At 42.0% G+C, this 20,929-nt stretch overlaps 2 protein-coding genes across 2 annotated transcripts; one reads left to right on the forward strand and one right to left on the reverse strand.

Moving 5' to 3' along the window:
- Nucleotides 1-1,182: 1,182 nt before the first annotated feature.
- LOC111971602 (sodium/myo-inositol cotransporter-like) lies at nt 1,183-13,111 on the reverse strand. Its single transcript, XM_023998460.2, has 2 exons — nt 12,879-13,111; nt 1,183-6,589 (listed from the first exon to the last, which is right to left on the reverse strand). The coding sequence occupies exon 2, from the start codon at nt 6,315-6,317 to the stop codon at nt 4,176-4,178; it is 2,142 nt and encodes a 713-aa protein (XP_023854228.1). The 5' UTR covers nt 6,318-6,589; nt 12,879-13,111; the 3' UTR covers nt 1,183-4,175.
- Nucleotides 13,112-14,699: 1,588 nt separating this feature from the next.
- LOC111979038 (ATP synthase subunit O, mitochondrial) lies at nt 14,700-19,645 on the forward strand. Its single transcript, XM_024009329.2, has 7 exons — nt 14,700-14,799; nt 15,258-15,302; nt 15,449-15,559; nt 16,050-16,179; nt 16,684-16,796; nt 19,143-19,229; nt 19,420-19,645. The coding sequence occupies exons 1-7, from the start codon at nt 14,773-14,775 to the stop codon at nt 19,528-19,530; spliced, it is 624 nt and encodes a 207-aa protein (XP_023865097.1). The 5' UTR covers nt 14,700-14,772; the 3' UTR covers nt 19,531-19,645.
- Nucleotides 19,646-20,929: the final 1,284 nt, after the last annotated feature.

Genomic DNA, 20,929 nt, shown 5'->3' on the forward strand with positions numbered 1-20,929 from the left:
AATTATATCTGTTTGGGATTCTTGCGGTCAATTTGCAGTCTACATATTATTTGTAATTATGTTCCAGCCGCTCAATAAAAAATAGTCCCGAGGCTGAATCTAGTTGCGGATGCCTGCACTAGACCCTTCTCTGAGTCAGTCTTATCATGAGTGTGGGACATTGAGGTGTTAATCATATGCACGGTTCCTTTTCTGTTGACCCGTTGTTTATTAGGACACAACTCACAGAAACCTTGATCACCGCACACTTATGGCTGAGATTAGTGTACCTTGTTAACCCAATTAACCCAAATGAGAGAAATGAGCACGTTTTGCCTTTCAGGCTGTTTTCCTGTGAGTGGCTCACTGTGAGAGGCTGATTGTTTGTGTTTTAGTGTTTACTGGCTCATCTCTTTCATGGCCAGTCCAGCAGTCAACGCTACATCTTATCTTACATTTGACTCATTTAGCAGATGCTCTTATCCAGGGCGACCTACGGGAGCAATTAGGGTTAAGTGCCTTGCTCAAGGGCACATCGGCATATTTTTTTATCTCGTCAGCTCGGGAATTCGGCTATTGGCCCAACGCTCTTAACCGCTAGGCTACCTCTCGCCCTTTATCGGTTCATTCATGGATCCATGGAACATCATTCATACCGACTCTTCTTATACCAAATCTCTACCATTGACTGTAAGTAAGTATTGAGTGGAATGTGTCAGTGCCACAGTGAGAATACACACAAAGCTAGAAGAGAAAATTAGAGTAAAGAGTAAAAATGAACATTCATTTTCTATATGTTTAAAAAGTATGAAGCAATTTGTTTGACTTAAAAGCAGTTTTACTGGATATGTCAGGCAAGTCACACTACTGTGTAAAATTGCAGAGGGGGAGTGGAGACAGTGGAGGATGATAGAGAAAGATATGCAGGCGGTGGGGAGAAAGCAAGAGGTGATAGAGACATTTATGGGAAACTGATCCGGCCTTCTCCTTGGCTGCACCATCTGTAAAGAAGCCTTGAATCATCCAATCCCCTCCAATTTTTGAACAGATTATTAATAGGCCCCAGGGTTACATAGGAGGCCCTAAGCCCCAGGGATTCATGTTAGACAGTGAATTTTGAACTTACCAGAAGACAACCATGTTTTTTTATACCCTTTTAATGTGTGAGAACAATAAAAATAAGACATTCAACACAAGTTTATTATTTTCCACAGGAACTTTATTTGTTGATTTCTTTCTAAAAATAAAATCTGTAAAAATAGCATTATATATATTTCTCTAAGAAAAAGATACAAATCTTATTCTCAATACAGTCTTTACCTGATTCTCAGAGATATATACAATAATCCTCCATTAATCAGACTCGGAACAGGGGATGGTTAGCTAAGCCTACATTTGCAACAAACAAAAAAAACACGCCTGAAAATCATGTCAATCGCCATTGATAGGCTATTGGTTTGCTTTAGCATTGCACACAAAGACACATTTGGCAAGAATAGGTTTCTATGAAATACAGTACACGCTCAAATCAGATTAAATTATAAACCATTTCAAATACAGCAACAAATTCATGAATATATAAAAAGGGTAAACAAAAGATAAAAAAACAACAACTGGGCTCGATTTTAGTGTGGTTTAACACCAAGTTAACAAAGTAGCTTACTGAACAATTTCACGACATTAACCTTGGAAGAAAAAAAAAACATTATTCAAACACCGTGAGAAATTCCAAACAGTAGCTAGCCTAATCATACACAACACATTATGAAAGTGTAACCATGAGCATTAATTGATATGTTCAATTCTTTGCAATGCTACAATACAGTGCAAAAACCAAAAAAATGATATTCTCATGTCAACAATTGTCAAATATACTTACATTTTTATATTTAACAATACAATTATTTTGACATCTACTCTACAGCAACTCACCTAGGTATTCTTAAGAAGTGTAAATAAAAAGTAACTGTCCAAACATGAAAACAAAAATATTTTAGTAAAAACTCAAAGCATTTGCAACCACCATATCCACACCACATTTGCAAACAATGTATAAAGCTAATAGGAATAAAATAACTTCAGAGTTTTATTCTCCATCTAACGGTGGTACCTTTAGTGTCACTATGCGGTGGCCCCTGCATAACACTGCATGGTCCCTGCATAACTTTCAGTTGGTCCTCCGTAGCTCAGTTGGTAGAGCATGGCGCTTGCTCCCGGGCCCACCAATACGTAAAATGTTTGCATGACCGTGGTTTGCTTTCGATAAAAGCGTCTGCTAAATGGCATATACAGTGCCTTCAGAAAGGATTCAGACCCCTTAACTTCTTCCAAATTCTGTTACTTTACAGCCTTAATCTAAAATGTATTAAATGAATTGTAAAAATCCTTAGCAATCTACACACAATAACCCATAACAAAGTTAAATATAAAAAACAGAAATACCTTATTTACATAAGAATTCAGACCCTTTGCTATGAGACTTGAAATTGAGCTCAGGTGCATCCTGTTTCCATTGATCATCCTTGAGATGTTTCTACAACTTGGAGTCCACCTGTGGTAAATTCAACTGATTGGACATGATTTGGAAAGGCACACACGTCTAAAAAGGTCCCACAGTTGACAGTGCAAGTCAAAGCAAAAACCATGCCATGAGGTGGAAGGAATTGCTAAGAGCTCAGAGACAGGATTGTGTCGAGGCACAGCTCTAGGTCAAGGGTATCAAAACATTTCTGCAGCATTGAAGGTCCCCAAGAACAGTGGCCTCCATCATTCTTAAATGGAAGAAGTGTGGAAGCACCAAGATTCTTCCTAGAGCTGGCCGCCTGACCAAACTGAGGAATCGGGGGAGATGGGCGTTGATCTGGGAGGTGAACAAGAACCCGATGGTCACGCTCACAGCGCTCCAGAGTTCCTCTGTGGAGATAGGAGAACCTTCCAGAAGGACAATCATCTCCGCAGCACTCCACCAATCAGGCCTTTATAGTAGAGTGGCCAGACGGAAGCCAGTTCTCAGTAAGACACATGACAGCCCGCTTGGAACCTGAAGGACTCAGACCATGAGAAAGAAGATGCTCTGGTCTGATGAAACCAAGATTGAATTCTTTGGCCTGAATGCTATGCGTCACATCTGGAGGAAACCTGTCACTATCCCTACGGTGAAGCATGATGGTGGTAGTATCATGCCGTGGGGATGTTTTTCAGCGTAAGGAACAGGGAGAGTAGTCAGGATCGGGTGAAAGATGAACAGAGAAAAGTACAGAGAGAGATCTTTGATGAAAGTCTGAGGTCTTCTGGAGCAGGTTGAGTCAAAGGTTAGCCTTCCACCAGGACAACGACCCTAAGCACACAGCCAAGACAACGCAGGAGTGGCTTTGGGACAAGTCTATGAATGTCCTTGAGTGGCCCAGCCAGAGCCCGGACTTGAACCCAATCGAACATCTCTGGAGAGACCTGAAAATAGCTGTAAATCAATGCTCCCCATCCAACCTGACAGAGCTTGAGAGGATCTGCAGAGAAGAATGGGGAGAACTTCCCAAATACAAGTGTGCCAAACTTGTAGCATCATACCGAAGAATACTCAAGGCTGTAATCGCTGCCAAAGAGTAAAGGGTCTGAATACTTACGCAAATGTGATATTGCATTTTTTAAATTAATTTGTTTCGAATTTTTTCTCTCAAAAAAACTGTTTTTGCTTTGTCATTAGGGGGAATTGTGTAGATTGAGGAAAACAATTATTTCATTCATTTTAGAATAAGGCTGTTACCTAACAAAATGTGGAAAAAGTCAAGGGGTCTGAATACTTTCCGTAGGTACTGTATTATAACAAAAAGGCCTTGAGCAGGTTTCTTAAAATTGCCCTACAAAGAATCACAAAAGGGCTTTGGAATAAACACAGAAGCAGACTAATAATCTCTAATAAACAAGGAATTCATACTTCATCTTATTCACATATGCTGGTAAGCATCTAGTAATCATACAGTAACATAGAAGTATATGGAAAATCTGAAGAACACTATTAGGAGACCACAAAGTGCTTTGGAGTTTGATTATTTTTAATGTGACAAGGGGCAGAAGCTTCAATCATTTCGAAAGAATGATTTCAAAAAGCTCAGTGAATCGTCAGATTCACATCAAATCTCAGAAAATTGTAACTATGCCTTTGAAACAATCCCCAACAACCGTTAATTTGGTCCATTCTATAGAGAGAAGTAGACAAACAGGAATATTCCCAACGAGCAGACCAGAAACAGTCCACAGTTGAGCAGCAGTTTGGTTCTGGGTGGCTCGTACAGCATCTCTATGACGGCTCTCTCGTCCTCTTCTGTCCTTTTGGGATGGGCATTGTATGCTGCTTCTTTAAACCCACAGAACCACTCCAACAGACGCATGCCCCTCCCACCCTCCCCACAACAGCCTTCCTCTGCATGAATGAGCCCTGCGTGACCATTATCAAACTGGATGGCGGGCGTTGCTGGAGTTGTTCCCGGGGTTGTCTCTGCGCTGGGGGTCGCGGGGTCATGGTCATTAGGTGGTGTTAGCAACGTAACGTCCTCCCCATCTAGACACCTAGCTCTACAGATGTCTGGGGGCAGATCCTTATAGAGGCCTCCATTCAACTGCAAAGGGCTCTTATCCGTCAGCTTGTACATCTCCTCACRGTCTTTGRGGRGAAGCTTTCCMATGTTACGCAGGCCCCATAATGTGGTGGTGCGRATCTGCTCCTYATCYGGAGGAGGGKTGCAGAGACTGACGACCACAGCCACCAGTCCAGACACCCAGAACAGCCCAGCAGCCACATACATGTAGTGGACATGTGTGATGAAGAAAGGCCTGTCGTCTGGCTGGTCACAGGGAGGCTCKCGRTAAATAAAYGCCARRATCAGCCGGGTGGTACCCAGCRCRAAYCCGGTCATACCGCCCCAGAATGCACCYCTTTCRTTGCARCGCTTCCAGAACACACCCAGCAGGAAGAGGGCGGCRATGGGCGGGGTYAGGTATCCRGCTACTTCCTGTATGTASARRTACATCTGGCCRCCCTGCATCTCGATGATGACAGGGAYCCARGCGATRCTRATRACCACCATGAACACCACGAACAGCCGGCCCACCAACAACAGCTCTTTATGGGACGCGCCACGCCTAGCACTCTGGTAGATGTCCAGGGTGAAGATGGTGCTACCGCTGTTAAAGATGGAGTCCAGATCACTCATGAGAGCTGCAATCATCACAGCCATCATCAGCCCTCGCAGTCCCATGGGCATCACTGACATGACCAGCCGCGGATACGCGATATTGGAGCAACCCGCCTTAGAGCCGCAAACGGCCAGGCAGTGCTCTGGCCCAATGCAGGCTATCTCGTCTGCAAACAAGATCCGGGAGATCATCCCGGGGATAACGATAATGAACATGGGTAGGACCTTCAGGAAGCCAGCCATCAGCGTGGAGCCCTTGGCATGGGCAATGTTCTTAGCAGCCAGCACCCTCTGGACGATGACCTGGTCAGCACACCAGTACCAGATGGAGGCTGGGGTTTGGCCCAGAAGGAAGCCAGGCCAGGGGATATCCTCGTCCAGCGGACCCCGGAGGAGCCGCAGGGAATCTGGCTTGGGCTCAATGCGGCAGGAAGCTGAGTAGGTGAAGTTCCCACTGGCCAGGATAGCTGTTACATTTGGGACAGCTAGCATGTACTTGGTCCGAACCCCTTCAAGACCGCCGACCTTGATCAGGCTGATGATGGTCAGACTGAGAGCTCCACCGATCATCAGCACGGCCTGGAGGGTGTCCGTGTACATGACTGCGACCAGGCCACCGGTGACTGTAAGCACTGCGGTCATACTGATGAGCAGGATGATGGACAGATAGAGGTTCCAGCCCAACGACTCCTGGATGAAAAGCGCCCCGGCATATAAGTCCACAGAGATCTTGGTGAAGATATAGAGCAGCACAGAAAGGGCAGCAAAGTACACCTTTAGCCTATTGCCTCCATAGCGTTTGGAAAGGTACTCCGGCATGGTGTACACCCCAGAGTGGATATACACAGGTATGAACACCCAACCCAGCAGCTGCAGCAGGAGAAGAGCGTTAAACTCCCATGCTCCCACAGCAAAGCCGCTGGCTGCTCCCGACCCCGCCAGGCCTATGAAGTGTTCACTGCCAATGTTACTGACAAACAGCGACGCTCCGATCACCACCCATGTCATGGAGCGTCCCGCCAGGAAGTATCCACTCACCGTGCTGCGGTTGGACTTCCACATRGCGAAGAACCCGATGCCCAGCACCAGGATGAAGTACAGAGCCACCACAGTTATGTCCGCTGCCTCCATGACACCAGTACCCATAGCGAGTGCTAAACAGAACTACTCGTTCAAAACTGATGAAAAACTCCTTTCAAACCCTGCAAAAGTCAAAGTCAAGGTTTAAAGTAACAGAAGGGCAATAAAAACACTATCCTTTGGTTTGCTGTCTGCATGGACGCTGTAGTATCCACTGTCTGGTCAAATTCACTAGGGGTGTGTGCGTTCGGAGGAGAATCTACCAGCACTGAGGACGCTCCAGTTTTAAAGGAGGATGCTGCAGGCCTCCAGTCTAGTATAGCCTAGAATTTACATTCCTGCAAGACAGTAAAGACAAAACACTTGATTAGAGCCCTTGTTCGACGGGAAGTGAGGAAGGTGACACACACATTTATACAAGACCTCGGAGGCAAAATTTCTGAGAAAACACAAAAATCTGATCAGATTTTACTGGTCACATACACATGGTTAGCAGATGTTATTGTGAGTGTAGCGAAATGCTTGTGCTTCTAGTTTCCACAACATATACCTAATACACACAAATCGAAGTAAAGGAATGGAATAAGAATATATAAATATATGGATGAGCAATGACAGAGCAGCATAGGCTAAGATGTGATAGATAGTATAGAATACAGTATATACACATATGAGATGAGTAATGCAAGATATGTAAACATTATTAAAGTGACTAGTGTTCCATCTATTAAAGTGGCCAATGATWTCAAGTCTGTATGTAGGCAGCAGCCTATCTGTGYTAGTGATGGCTRTTTAACAGTCTGATGGCCTTGAGATTGAAAAACAGCTTCTCTCTCGGTCCCAGCTTTGATGCACCTGTACTGACCTCGCCTTCTGGATGATAGCGGGGTGAACAGGCAGTGGCTCGGGTGGTTGTTGTCCTTGATGATCTTTTTGGCCTTCCTGTGACATTGTGTGCTGTAGGTGACCTGGAGGGCAGGTAGCTTGACCCCAGTGATGCGTTGTGCAGACCGCACCACCCTCTGGAGAGTCCAGTGGTTGTGGGCGGTGCAGTTGCCGTATCAGTCGGTGATACAGCATGACAAGATGCTCTCAATTGTGCAGCTGTAAAAGTTTGTGAGGGTTTTAAGTGACAAGCCAAATTTCTTCAGCCTCCTGAACTTAACATTTCCACTGCTGTCCCGTCGATGTGGATATGGGGGTGTTCCCTCTGCTGTTTCCTGAACTCCACGATCTCCTTTGTTTTGTTGAAGTTATTTTTCTGACACCGCACTCCGAGAGCCCTCACCTCCTCCCTGTAGACTGTCTCGTTGTTGGTAATAAAGCCTACTACTGTTGTGTCGTCTGCAAACTTGATGATTAAGCTGGAGGCATGAATGGCCATGYAGTCATGGGTGAACAGGGAGTACAGGAGGGGGCTGAGCACGCACCCTTGTGGGGCCGCAGTGTTGAGGATCAGCAGAGCGGAAATGTTGTTTCCTACCTTCACCACCTGTGGGTGGCCTGTCAGGAAGTCCAGGACCAAACTGCACAGGGTGGGGTTGAGATCCAGGGCATCAAGCTTAATGATGAGCTCGGAGGGTATTATGGTGTTGAATGCTGAGATGTAGTCAATGACCAGCATTCTTACATAAGTATTCCTCTTGTCCAGATGGGATAGGGGAGTGTGCAGGCAATTGCATTGTCTGTGGACCTATTGGGGCGGTAAGCAAATTGAAGTGGGTCTAGGTGAAGTGACAGGTAAGGTGGAGGTGATATGATCCTTGATTAGTCTCTCAAAGCACTTCATGATGACAGAAGTGAGTGCTACAGTGCGATTGTCATTTAGTTCAGTTATCTTTGCTTTCTTGGGTATAGGAAAAAAGCATGTGGGGACAGCAGACTGGGATAGGGAGATTGAATATGTCTGTAAACACACCAGCCAGCTGGTCTGCGCATGCTCTGAGGATGCGGCTAGGGATGCCATCAAGGCCGGCAGCCTTGCGAGGGTTAACACGTTTAAATGTCTTACTCACATYGGCCACGGAGAAGGAGAGCACACAGTCCTTGGTAGCGGGCCGCGTCAGTGACGCTGTATTATCCTCAAAGCSGGCAAAGAAGGTGTTTAGTTTGTCTGGAAGCAAGACGTCGGTGTCCGTGACGTGGCTGGTTTTCCTTTTTGTAGACCCTGCCGCATACGTCTCGTGTCTGAGCCATTAAATTGCCATTCGACTTTGTCTCTATACTCACATTTTGCTTGCCTTGCGGAGGAAATAACTACACTGTTTGTATTCGGCCATATTCCCAGTCGCCTTTCCATGGTTAAATGCAGTGGTTCGCGCTTTCAGTTTTACGCAAATGTCACCATCTATCCACGGTTTCTGGTTAGGGTAGGTTTAAATAGTCAGTGGGTACAACATCTCATATACACTTCCTTATAAACTCACTCACCAAATCAGCGTATACGTCAATATTATTCTCTGAGGTTACCCAGAACAAAGGAGGGCGGGGGAGAGCTTGAACAGGTRAATTAAACTGAGCATGGTAACATAAATTTACAAATCACAGTAACTTTGTCTTTAGCCCCCACTCTAATCTYTAACTATTGGCTAAACCAAAAGAGAAAGAGCAATGCCCCTATCAGAGCTTCAAAGCAAACTAATGATGTCATGTAAGAAACTAAAAAGTCTAGCAGCTCAGTTCATGTGAAAAGAGAACAAAAATGCCTTTGTAGCCTAACAATTTTCTTACCCTGTAAGCAGTCTATGGACAAGATATGACAGCAATCCATGCTTTGGTTTAGATTTCCTGGCTCTGTTTCCACATGTTAACATTTTTGCATTTGTAGAACAAAACCCATTCAAGTCGTGGGACCGATATTAGCATTTTTTGCATCATGTTCAAAACCCTAAGATAATCTGTAACTTTGTGTATTCTTTTCATGAAAATCTGTATAAATCTAATTTGAACTAGATTGAATCTGAACATTTTGTCAAACATGTCCATGTTCCAATTATATCTGATGAGTTTAAATCCATATGTGAAGATACGTTTTCTATACTAGAAATGAGAAATGCTCTTAAATATATGAAGAAGGGCAAAGCACTTGGAACAGATGGTCTTTGTGTGGAATTTTATTTACACTTTTGGGATCATTTAGAGGGACCAGTATTCAACATGTTCCAAGAATGCCTAGCTATGGGTGAGATGAATGATTACTACCACGAAATAAGGGGTTATTTCCTTAATACCAAAACCTGATAAAGATTCCCTTTTCATAGATAATTTGAGACCCATTACATTATTACATATAAATTGATAACTTTAGCATATGCTAATAGACTTAAAAAATGGGTCAAAACCACCTTATTAATTAAAACCCAAAGTGGTTTCATGAAAAGTCGCMAMATCAGCTGTAACATTAGGTTAGTTTCAGACTTGATTGATTACACTGATTCAATTGACTCCGAGGTTATTATTTTATTCCTCGACTTTTGTAATCATTTGATACAATAGAACACAAATTCCTAAAACATTCGTTGTACACTTTTGGTTTTGGGCCTAGCTTTTTCTCTGTTATCAATATGTTTTATAAAGATAATATTTCTAATATGATTCATCGTAACACATCTAAAATATTTAATATTCACCATAGTGCACTCCAGGGTTGCCCTGTTTCAGCTTTCTTATTCCTTTTAGTTGCATTTTAAACAACCCTGAATTAAAAGGTATTTCAATATTTGAAAAAAATATATATAAAAAATCTCAGTTAGCAGATGGTACAGCTCTGTTTCTAAAAGACAAGGATCAAGTTGCTATTAAACTTATTATCAAATCATTCTCTTCAGCTTCTGGTCTGGAACTTAATTTAAATAAATGATAAATAGTGTCCATATGTAACTCAAATTACCAATCTATTGAGAATATTCCAGTGAAAGACTGAAATATTTAGGGGAGCACATGGCGAAAAACCATATTGTCCGTCAGCATCTCAATTTCATTCAAGAGATTAAAGACAAAAAAATCCATCTTTAATAACTGGCTCCAGCTTGACYTCTATTGGAAGGCTTTTATTGTCCAAAGAGGGTCTGTCACGTTGTCTTCCCTGCTCTATCCCTATTTGTAGCTGATCAAACCAGCCTGATAAACAAAACTTCCATAGACATTATATAGAAAAATAAACAAATTTAAGAAATCAATCATATCAAACAAAAGAGCTGATGGTGGGCTTGAAGTACTAGATTGAATTKATATCAACAATACCTTTAAAGTAAACTACATTTTAAAAAGATGCATGCTTAGCTCTGAATCTATAGGGATACTTCATTCCCTGTCATATTTTTATGAAAATGGCTGGTCTTCAATTTTTGTGGAAGTGCAACTAYTCTCCAGCAAAATAACCCATCAAACTGTCCAAATTTCATGAACAAGCCCTTTTAGCCTGAAAGTWTGTTATATCCACAACTTMTCCCCACACAAAACACTTCTGTGGAACAACAAAGGTATTGTTAAAAAACAAGTATTTGTTCTTCCCGAAGTGGTTTGAAATAAATATTATATTTGTGCTTGATTTATTTGAAAAAGAAGGAAATATACTCTCTTATAGAAAGTTCTTGGAAACATATATACATTATAAAGAATTGAATTCTATATGCAAAGAAATACCTTCAGGATTTACTCAATTAATGAAATATCATTTGTATTTTGGAGAACATGTCACGATTGATGCACAACTTGTTAGAAGGTTTCCCCCTGCTGGACAACAAATGTAATAATACATTCTTAAGATAACTTTTTAACTCCAAGAACAAGATCTCTCCTAGAGGGAAATTCTTCTGAAATGCATATATTACTGAAATTGAATTAAAGAAGGTTTGGTTTCTCCCTCACAAATTTTGTATATAAAATAAAGTAAAAGAAATTCACTTTAAAATCTTGCACAAAATATACCCTTGCAATAACTTGTCTAAATGCATGGCTTTAGAGGACATATGCCTTTTCTGTGATAAAGGGGAAACTATTAAACACATTTTTATGAGTGTGACTCTGAAGTTGTTTTGGAGCAAGTAATTACATTATTTATTTCATTAATAAGACCCATGTATTTACAATGAAATACGTAATACATTATTATTCAAATAAAAACAAAACTACTGAATTAGTCGTTAATTTCTTCATTATCGGGTAAATTTTACATCCACAAAAAAAAATTGAAATATGTCCCCAAATGCAATACATTTTTACAACTCTATCATAGGTTTATACAATTGTAACCCCAGACCTTTTTTTTAAATTTTTTTTTATTAACTTTAGTCATTTTATGTTTCTTTCGAGAAAATATACATATAGTTATGTCCTTTTTTTGTTATTGTAATTYGAAATGTAATAATAAATACATTTTCAATCATGACTTAGATGCATTATGATTACATAATCCCCCGACCATTGCAGCTGAACTCATTATCCCGAGCCAAGCTTTGCAAATTATTTACTAGACAATATGATATTTTAGATGGCTATTTCTCTGGTCAGTTTTAGCATCATCATCATCTCAACATCACTTAGCATCAACCAACCTCAAACATGATCGGCCTCAATATCCTACACTAACAGAACTGTAAGAGAACTGTCCTGATCCAACATGCTCCAAGACAATCACTCTTCTTGTCCACCCGCACACAGCGGTCATTCTTCCCGCCTGTAGTTTACATATTTAGTGATTTCAGCCCTCATCACGTGCTGGCATAAATCCAACCGTCCRCCCTATCCCTGCCCCTTGCACTAAAATAACTCTTTGTTTGTCTCTTCAGCTCCGTGTTCATTGGACTACATGTCGCCAGCAGATCCTTCTAAAACAACAAAACGGTTGTTCAATGGAACAGAAACGTTTGCATATGTCCTGGCCAAAGTTATGCTATACTACAAATCAATTGAGGGTAGAGAAGAGGGTTCCAATGCCTTCACTGTCTTAGAAACACTTGAAARGCTTAATACTTTATTACTTGTTATGAGCATGTATGAGAATTTAGAATGTCTTATAATGTTCTTAAAAAAGGCTTAAACCAGACAGGTAGGCTATAACGCATGTGATGTAGTAATATCAATCTATTGTAAGACTTGTATTACAAGGTGGTGTGCATAGATAGGCTACCCATACAGCTGTCAGCCACAAGGTGACATTTTCTAGACAAGATGCCCCCTGATGATAAAAAGGGACTCGGGAGCTGACCGTTTGAGGAGGTACTGTATCAACATGAAACGAYACCGGAGATATGGGATCAGGGCATTGTTGTCAAAGCACCATCAAGACATGTGGCACGCACCACAACCAATGATACAGCGGCAAAGGAATATTCTAGAAAGAAAGCGCACGCATTGTCCACATTGCCAAGGAGGGTGTGTAGCCTCGTAGTATTGAGCAAAGTGTGYGGTTGAATTCGTCAAAAAGAATAGWCTTTGACCCTGACCTAGTAGCCTACATTAATTTACATTCCATGCATTCTGGGTTCAATAAAATAGTGAATTAAGTGCTCGACCTGCTTTTTCTTTTCTCCATCGCTTGTCCATTCTCTGCTTTTTTAGCACCCATTACCGCATTCTCCAGGCTATAATTTAAAACGGGCGGTCATAACAAAAATGCACACTCACCATTCCCATTACGTTATAATGTAGCTACTGACTACATCAATCCACAAGTTGAGGATTTGACTGTGAGTCTGCTTCTCTAGCGACAGTAGATATGTGTCTCGTCCTGCGTCAGTCGTTCCGATGTAGCGACAATTCGTATTTTGTCCTCCCGTATGCTCTGTTTCCGAGCAGTTAAGTGTAATAGCACACAGGTGACTGAATAGGACAAGGTAACTAGGCTTTATAAGCATCGACTCCGCTTCTTCCTCCTATGCCACGCCCTACACGTGTAATACACGTGTGACGTTTCGGATGGCTTCGGTCGCAACACGCCCATTGGTTATTGTTCTAATTTTAAAATACCGTATTGTTTTGAGGAACAAGCTACTTTTGCATACTACTGTAAATTAACCTTTGTTTTTGTTTTTAAACAGGGGATTGGTTTGCCTCATGACGTTCAACCTGTTAGCCTACTTGGGTGGAAATTGCCAGAAAGAAACCCCACTTTGCCTAATTAACTGACTGGGCAGGAGATCCTGCTGGTTAATCAGCTTTAACAGTTGCATAATAACAGAACAATCTGGAAACTTACACTATTGGATATATGCASTTTTAAAACCCTTGTAATCTCCCTTCAAGGTGTTAAACTTTTCAGAAATGTGCATCCTCATTAAGCCTAGTCCTATTGCACATGTGTCTGATGTCACAAGTGTCACAAGTCTGGCAATGTGACCCCACTCCACCCTCCAAACAGGCTACAACTCGTGGATCTATCTAGAATGCAATGGCATAGCCTAACATGGGGAGATATTTGACATTGCTTTTATGTTTAATTATTAAAGTTATTTATAGTCTCAATAACACAATGCAGTGACCGCTGGGTCTTCCATTCAGTGCTTCCATCGTTTACATCAATTTACATTGTGAGGGGCTTCAATAGCCTACTTGGCCACAGAGGTAGTCCTATATCAGCTAGTAGACTAGCCTAGAAGAGACCTGGATACGATACACAAGCATTTCAATATGCAATAACATCTGCTAAATATGTGTATGTGACCAATACAATTTGATTTGGAGGAATTTATAGAAGATGAAGTCAGTGAATAGCTCCTGTCATTCTCTCTGATAAATAGGCTCTGTTTGTCTGATGTAGGATGAGACACATTTAAGACTACCAAAATTATACCTTCATCTCAATAGGTGGCCTACTGTACATGCAAGGATAAACCCTTCAGTTCTGCACACACAGAAGTGACAATAGGCATTTGTTTTAGTATGGTGGAAGGTGCACAAGATGGGTCTGGAGAAACCACCAAGGCTGTGTCACTGCTCACCTGTGAGAATGTAGGAGGAGCACAATGAAATGCAAATGCCTCAACAATGGGCATCAAATTACACAGACCCTGTAAACTACACACTGACACAGTCGCACAGTATCTTCGTACAGGTGATGCTGGGACAACCAGGCCTGTGTCAATACATACCTGAGGTGATATCAGCAAAAATGCACTTAGAAGCTTTATATAAAGCTGAGCTCATGTTTTAATAAAATAGGCCTAATATTGAAACTTGAGAACCTGATAAGTACTATAATTGGCATTGCTAAAAAAAAAATAATATTCAAATTAAATCAAAATCAAATCAAATGTTATTGGTCTCATGCACATAGCAGATGTGATTGCGGGTGTAGAGAAATGCTGGCCCCACATGTTTATCCACGCAACTAAGTTGTTTGCTTGTCTGCTGACGAGGACAGTGAATTTCCACTTCCTCGTTTTTTAGGTCGAGGAAATACATTTCCGCTTATTGACATATGAACTACGTTTCCCGTAATGCTTCTCGTTTCTGAATTTACGTACTTTGTGTGACAGGCTGTCATGCGCAGAAGTTTTGACCTACACAGTCGCASGAGAACATGGCAGCTTTAGGACTCGGGCTGCAGGTATGACTTTCTAAAAAACAAGAATGTTATGTGATCTACGGCTCTGTTTTTAATTTGAGAATGTATTTAGATTATTAACAAGGACAAAACAGATCAATGTGCATTGTTTTGATATCGCGCAGAATGTGTTTTCAACACAGAATACGCGAGGCCTTGCATGCTGGCATGAACTTGACAAGCCCGCTGGCAAGCTAACGACAGCCGGCTAACTTCATCAACATTGTTAGGTACCTGGCTGGATAGCTATCTACGTTTGTTGGGYATTTTCCTACGAACCGATGGCATTACTGTTAAATATTGTCCAACGTCCATAAGACAGAGTTATTATTATCGCCATGCGAATGACAACTTTATTGTAGAAAATGTGGTCAAGCAAACCAACACTAACTTCCTACGGCACTCCAGACGTCACTTATGAAGATAGTCATTGGTTGATTACGATCTCTTTCCTTCTGCAGGTGCGTAAGTTAAGCACTTCAGTTCTTCGACAAGCTTTGATCAGGGTAAGAATAAATGAAGTGCCCATGTCCTCTGATCAGTGTAATATTAAGTCAATGACGCACGCCACAGCTTGAGTAATGTCATTGGCTTTGTGATTCAAATAAATAGTAGTTTTATAGCTTATTTTTGTGTCCGTTTTCTATTCTAGCCCCCCATCGACGTGTATGGGGTCGGAGGCCGCTATGCCACAGCCCTGTTCTCTGCTGCCAGCAAGCAGAAGAAACTGGAACAAGTAGAGAAGGAGATGGGCACGTTGTCAGTAAGTTATCCACTGCACCTCTGTCTCCTGTCTTAGTCCTCAGTCTGGCCACAAGTGTGTAATGTTTATACACTCTATTAACTTTGGCATGGCTATTCAACTCTTACCCTACGAGGTACGGAGCCTGTTGGTTTTCTGTTCTACCTGATGATTAATTCCACCCACCTGGTTTCCCAGGTCTTAATCAGTCCCATATTAAAGAAAAATGAAAATACGCAGTGGAGCTGGCTTCAAGGTCCAGAGTTGAGTTTGAGGGAACTGTGTTACCTTTATTTAACTAGGCAAGTCAGTTAAGAACAAACTCTTATCTACAATGACGGCCTACACCGACCAAACAGACGATGCTGGGTCAATTGTGCGACGCCCTATGGGACTCCCAATCACAGCCAGTTGTGGGAAACCATACATTTGTCTGTTTGGCACTGTCTGTGGCCACAATATACTTTTTGACCAGCTTCCTTTYTCTTTCTGTCTTTTCCTTCTCCGTCAGTCTCTGATCAAGGACCCCAAGCTGTCCAGTATCGTGATGAACCCCCATGTCAAGCGCAGCCTCAAGCTGAAGTACTTCGGTGCTGCCATGACTAAGGCAAATCTCTCCCCAATCACAGTTAACCTCATCAGTGAGTTGCCCAGCCTTACTAAGTTATACTGCACATGCCACTCTTGTTCTGGAGACTGCTGTTGTGTAAGAAAATGAAATGGGGCAGGTTTGTGGAGGATAACGTTGTTGTTCTGCTGTCAAGACTCATCTACCAAACTCCTGCTCGTCTTCCTTTCCGTGTTTTCTGTCCCTCTTAACCGTTTGAAACGTTAAAATGGAAAAATCATTATGGATGTCACGCCATACCTTTTGATCGTTTAGTTGTAATCATGAATGTGAAGTAAATGTCAGCTAAGAGTATTGTTTGCTGCTCACAAGTGATCTTAATTAGCTAGTGATGCAAATGAGAGAATAGGAAAGAGTCCTTTAAGAGTATTTTGGCTATTGTTATGAGAACATCCTCACCCTTACTAATGTTAGTTCATGCAAATTATGATGCAAATGCAATTAGTGAAAATGTTAGTTACTTGTGTCTACTGGCTAGGCTAACGTGGTTTCATTGTCCTCCTCTCTCCTCCCTTAGCTGTGTTGGCAGATAATGGCCGCCTGACCCTGACCGCAGATGTCATTGGTGCCTTTGCAAAAATGATGAGCGCTCACCGTGGCGAGGTCATCTGCACTGTCACCACAGCACATGTACGGTGACACACACACACTTGTTGTATATGGCATGGGTTCTCAGTCGGGTCGTACTACAGGGGTTCCACGGCCAAGATCACAAAATATATACCGTACCAGTCAAAAGTTTGGAAACACCTACTCATTCCAGGGTTTTTCTTTATTTTTTACTCATTTCTACGTTGTAGAATAATATTGAAGACATCAAAACTATGAAATGACACACATGGAATCATGTAGTAAGCAAAAAAGTGTTAAATCAAAATATATTTTATATTTGAGATTCTTCAAAGTATCCACCCTTTGCCTTGATGACAGCTTTGTACACTTTTGCCATTCTCTAATTTTTTTTTTATATGAATATTACTAACAACAGCAAATTTCAGGTCTGCTGGGTGCAAACTCAAACGTGAAAATTCTGTGGAACTTCTGGCGCACGTTTGTGAACACTGAGGCTGTACCCGCTTTAAATTAGTTTTCACAATGGCCATGTAGGCTACTGTGGCTATTTGATCATAAACATTTTAACATGGAAATAGCTGTTCTATCATTCAGCCTACAGTAGCAGCCAATGTCTGGTGTTCAATGTAGGCCTACATTGCATGAGAATAAAAAATCATGCAGGACTTGACAGTAAACTGTTTATCCACTTGTCCTTCAGACAAGGTGACTGAAAATGTTGTTTGATGCAAGAAACCACTTTACAAAATACAATTAATTATTATTCCCATTCCATTATTAGAGAATCAGACAAATTATTCTAACCTCTGCCTATTGGCTACTTAGGCTTGAATAAGCTATTTCAAAATACAGCACTTCCCCTTTAAGACGGAAAAAAACCTCTACCTGACTCTCTTTTCTAGAACTATACACGTTTTGTGCTCTTGTAGGAAGCAATCACGACCCTATTGCTGATTTATAACTGGGCTAATAACTCACTATCAGGTGTACCTACCACCAACAGCCCCGAGACTAATAAAAAAAATGTTTGGCGATCAACTAGGAATGCCTTGGTGACCACTGCTCTAGAAAGTTGAGTCAAGTTCAATCTCGTGTTTTCTCTCTGTGGGCTAATATTTCTGCACAGCAGTCCTGGGGAAGCTGCGTGGCAGTCTCGGGGCTACTGCGTGTACGCGCAGCTTAGAGAGAACATTGGACTGTCAGAGTGCTTTGAGTGGGAAGGGGAAAATGAAAAAAATTGCTGTTATTGGCAGAGATTTGAAACTCTGTTTCTTAACTCATTTACCGCATGGTGATGTCACCATGGAAATCCCTCCCACCAAAACAGGCTGAAATTTCAGGCTGTCTTTTCAAACAGCTCTTACACTAAAAGGGCATTTATCAATATTTTCACAATTTCACATTATTCCAACCTCCATAGTGTGTAACTGTATATAAAACACAGGAAAATCATGTTTGTCTTTAACCCTGGGCAACATGGGTCTGGCAGGCTCACAGCGGTATTGGTATCCACAGTACTCYACCAACTATACATTTTGGTATATACAACTCAATACTTATTGTGTTAAACATAAATGCACGGCCGGCCCGCTCATTAAATGGGATTAGGCGTCCGCCTGTGGCGGCAGATTAACGAGGGTGGCATTTTCTGAGTTAAACTGACCAAGACGCACCTCCAACAACACCACATAAATAAAACCTCACATAATTCTGCCAAAAACAATGACAATTTCATTGTTTAGGTGAGCTTTTTAGGTRAGTACTGATGCCGCCCTGTGATAAGCATTGCCCACTTGGTCAAAGGCAGGTGCGCAAAATATTTTGCTTGTCCAATCCCAGCTCGCTTCTCCAGGGTGCTGTTGGAGAGACGCATCGCTGCGGCACACCAACATTCCGTCAAAAAAATGATCTAACATAAATTATGTAGCAGATATATGATACAYGAAAGATATATGAAAGCGTTAAAAATAACCTTTTCTGTAGTTTACAGGCTAGATATAAAATCTGACAGATTGTATACTGTTTTGTATAATGTTTTTATCTCACATGAGATATTCTGATTGAATTTTTTTTTTTTTACCTTTATTTAACTAGGCAAGTCAGTTAAGAACAAATTCTTATTCACAATGATGTCCTAGGAACAGTGGGTTAACTGCCTTGTTCAGGGGCAGAACGACAGATTTTTACCTTGTTAGCTCGGGGATTTGATCCACCAACCACCAACGCTCTAACCACTAGGCTACCTGCCGCCCCATTATGAGGGCATCCCTGAGGAGTTTGCTGTCACAAAAGGGGTCCGCGGCCCCAAAAAGTTTGAGAACCCCTGGTATATGGTTGTCAATCCAAGTTCCATATCAGTTATTGTAGCATTTGATTTGATATTTTTGTTTGTGTGTATAACAGCCCCTGGATGAGGCTAACCTGGCAGATCTGAAGGTGGCTCTGAACGGCTTCCTGACAAAGGGAGAGACTCTCATACTAGAGACTAAGGTGAGGCCATACTCAATTCGTGCCCTCTATGGCACAATAAGGCTTTTTTGGTACTTAATTTAAGGTAGATGCAATGGTTTAGGACTGTAAGGCTAGCACTAAACAAGAAAATGCTGATATCCAGTCGCATACATTGCTATGGTGTCGACTGGTGCTTTAACTTCCTGTGTTATTTTGCTTTTCCCTCCAGTCTGACACCTCCATCCTGGGCGGTATGATTGTCAGCATTGGGGATAAGTATGTGGACATGTCCACCAAGACAAAGATCCACAAATTGACCAAGATCATCAGAGATAGTTAAGTCTGTCTCGTCCAGCGGGGCATGGGGATGTTTCTCTGCTTTCTGCAACCTATACAGCGCTATGTCCGCTAAGATCCTGTCTAGTTGTTCATAATAAAATATTCTRTAACATACACTTTGTATTTGAAATGTCTTTATTTCTGTGTCCATGCAGACTGGTTGTTGCTGGTGGAGGGAAAATCATATGATTGTTTTTATCAGCTTAGATACAGTGCCCTCAGAAAGTATTCAGACTCCTTGACTTTTTCCACGTTACATTACAGCCTTATTTTAAATATTTTTTTATTTTCCCTCATCAATCTACACACAACACCCTATAATGACAAAGCAAGTAAATAAACTAAAATAACACATTTACATAAGTATTCAGACCCTTTACTCAGTACTTTCTTGAAGCACCTTTGGCAGCGATTGAGTCTTCTTGGGTATGACGCTACAAACTTGGCACACCTGTAGTTGGGGAGTTTCTCCAATTCTTCTCTGCAGATCCTCTCAAGCTCTGACAGGTTGGACGGGGAGTGTTGCTGCACAGCTATTTTCAGGTCTCCATAGATGTTCAATCGGGTTCAAGTCCAGGCTCTTGCTGGGCCACTTAAGGGCATTCAGAGACTTGTCCCGAAGCCACTCCTGCGTTGTCTTGGGTGTGCTTAGGGGTGATGTCGTTTTGGAAGGAGAACCTTCGCCCCAGTCTGAGGTCCTGAGCGCTCTGGAGAAGGTTTTCATCAAGRATCTCTCTGTACTTTGCTCTGTTCATCTTTCCCTCGATCCTGACTAGTCTACCCAGTCCCCGCTGCTGAAAAACATTGCCATAGGATGACGCTGCCACCACCATTCTCTGTAGGGATGGTGCCAGGTTTCCTCCAGACCTGACGCTTAGCATTCCGGCCAAAGAGTTTAATCTTTGTKTCATCAGGCCAGATAATCTTGTTTCTCATGGTCTGAGAGTCTTTAAATGCCTTTTGGCGAACTCCAAGCGAGCTCTCGTGCCTTTTACTGAGGAGTGGCTCCCGTCTGGCCAATCTACCATAAAGGCCTGATTGGTGGAGTGCTGCAGAGATGGTTGTCCTGGAAGGTTCTCCCATCTCCACAGAGAAACTCTAGTGCTCTGTCAGTGACCATTGGGTTCTTGGTCACCTCCCTGACCAAGGCACTTCTCCCCMAATTGCTCAGTTTGGCCGGGTGGCCAGCTCTAGGAAGAGTCTTGGTGGTTCCAAACTTCTTCCATTTAAGAATGATGGAGGCCACTGTGTTCTTGGGGACCTTCAATGCTGCAGGCATTTTTTTGATACCCCTCCCCAGATCTGTTGCTCGACACATTCCTGTCTCGGAGCTCTACCGACAATTCCTTCGATCTCATGGTTTGGTTTTTGCTCTGACATGCACTGTCAACTGTGTGACC

This window comes from Salvelinus sp. IW2-2015, linkage group LG2 (assembly GCF_002910315.2).
Source record: "Salvelinus sp. IW2-2015 linkage group LG2, ASM291031v2, whole genome shotgun sequence".
Taxonomy (NCBI): Eukaryota; Metazoa; Chordata; class Actinopteri; order Salmoniformes; family Salmonidae; genus Salvelinus; species Salvelinus sp. IW2-2015.

Coding starts and splice junctions, on each gene's coding strand:
- LOC111979038 (XM_024009329.2), top strand. CDS start 14,773: ATGGCAGCTTTAGGACTCGGGCTGCAG. Junction 15,560..16,049: donor AGGAGATGGGCACGTTGTCA/GTAAGTTATCCA, acceptor CTTCTCCGTCAG/TCTCTGATCAAGGACCCCAA. Junction 19,230..19,419: donor CTCTCATACTAGAGACTAAG/GTGAGGCCATAC, acceptor TTTTCCCTCCAG/TCTGACACCTCCATCCTGGG.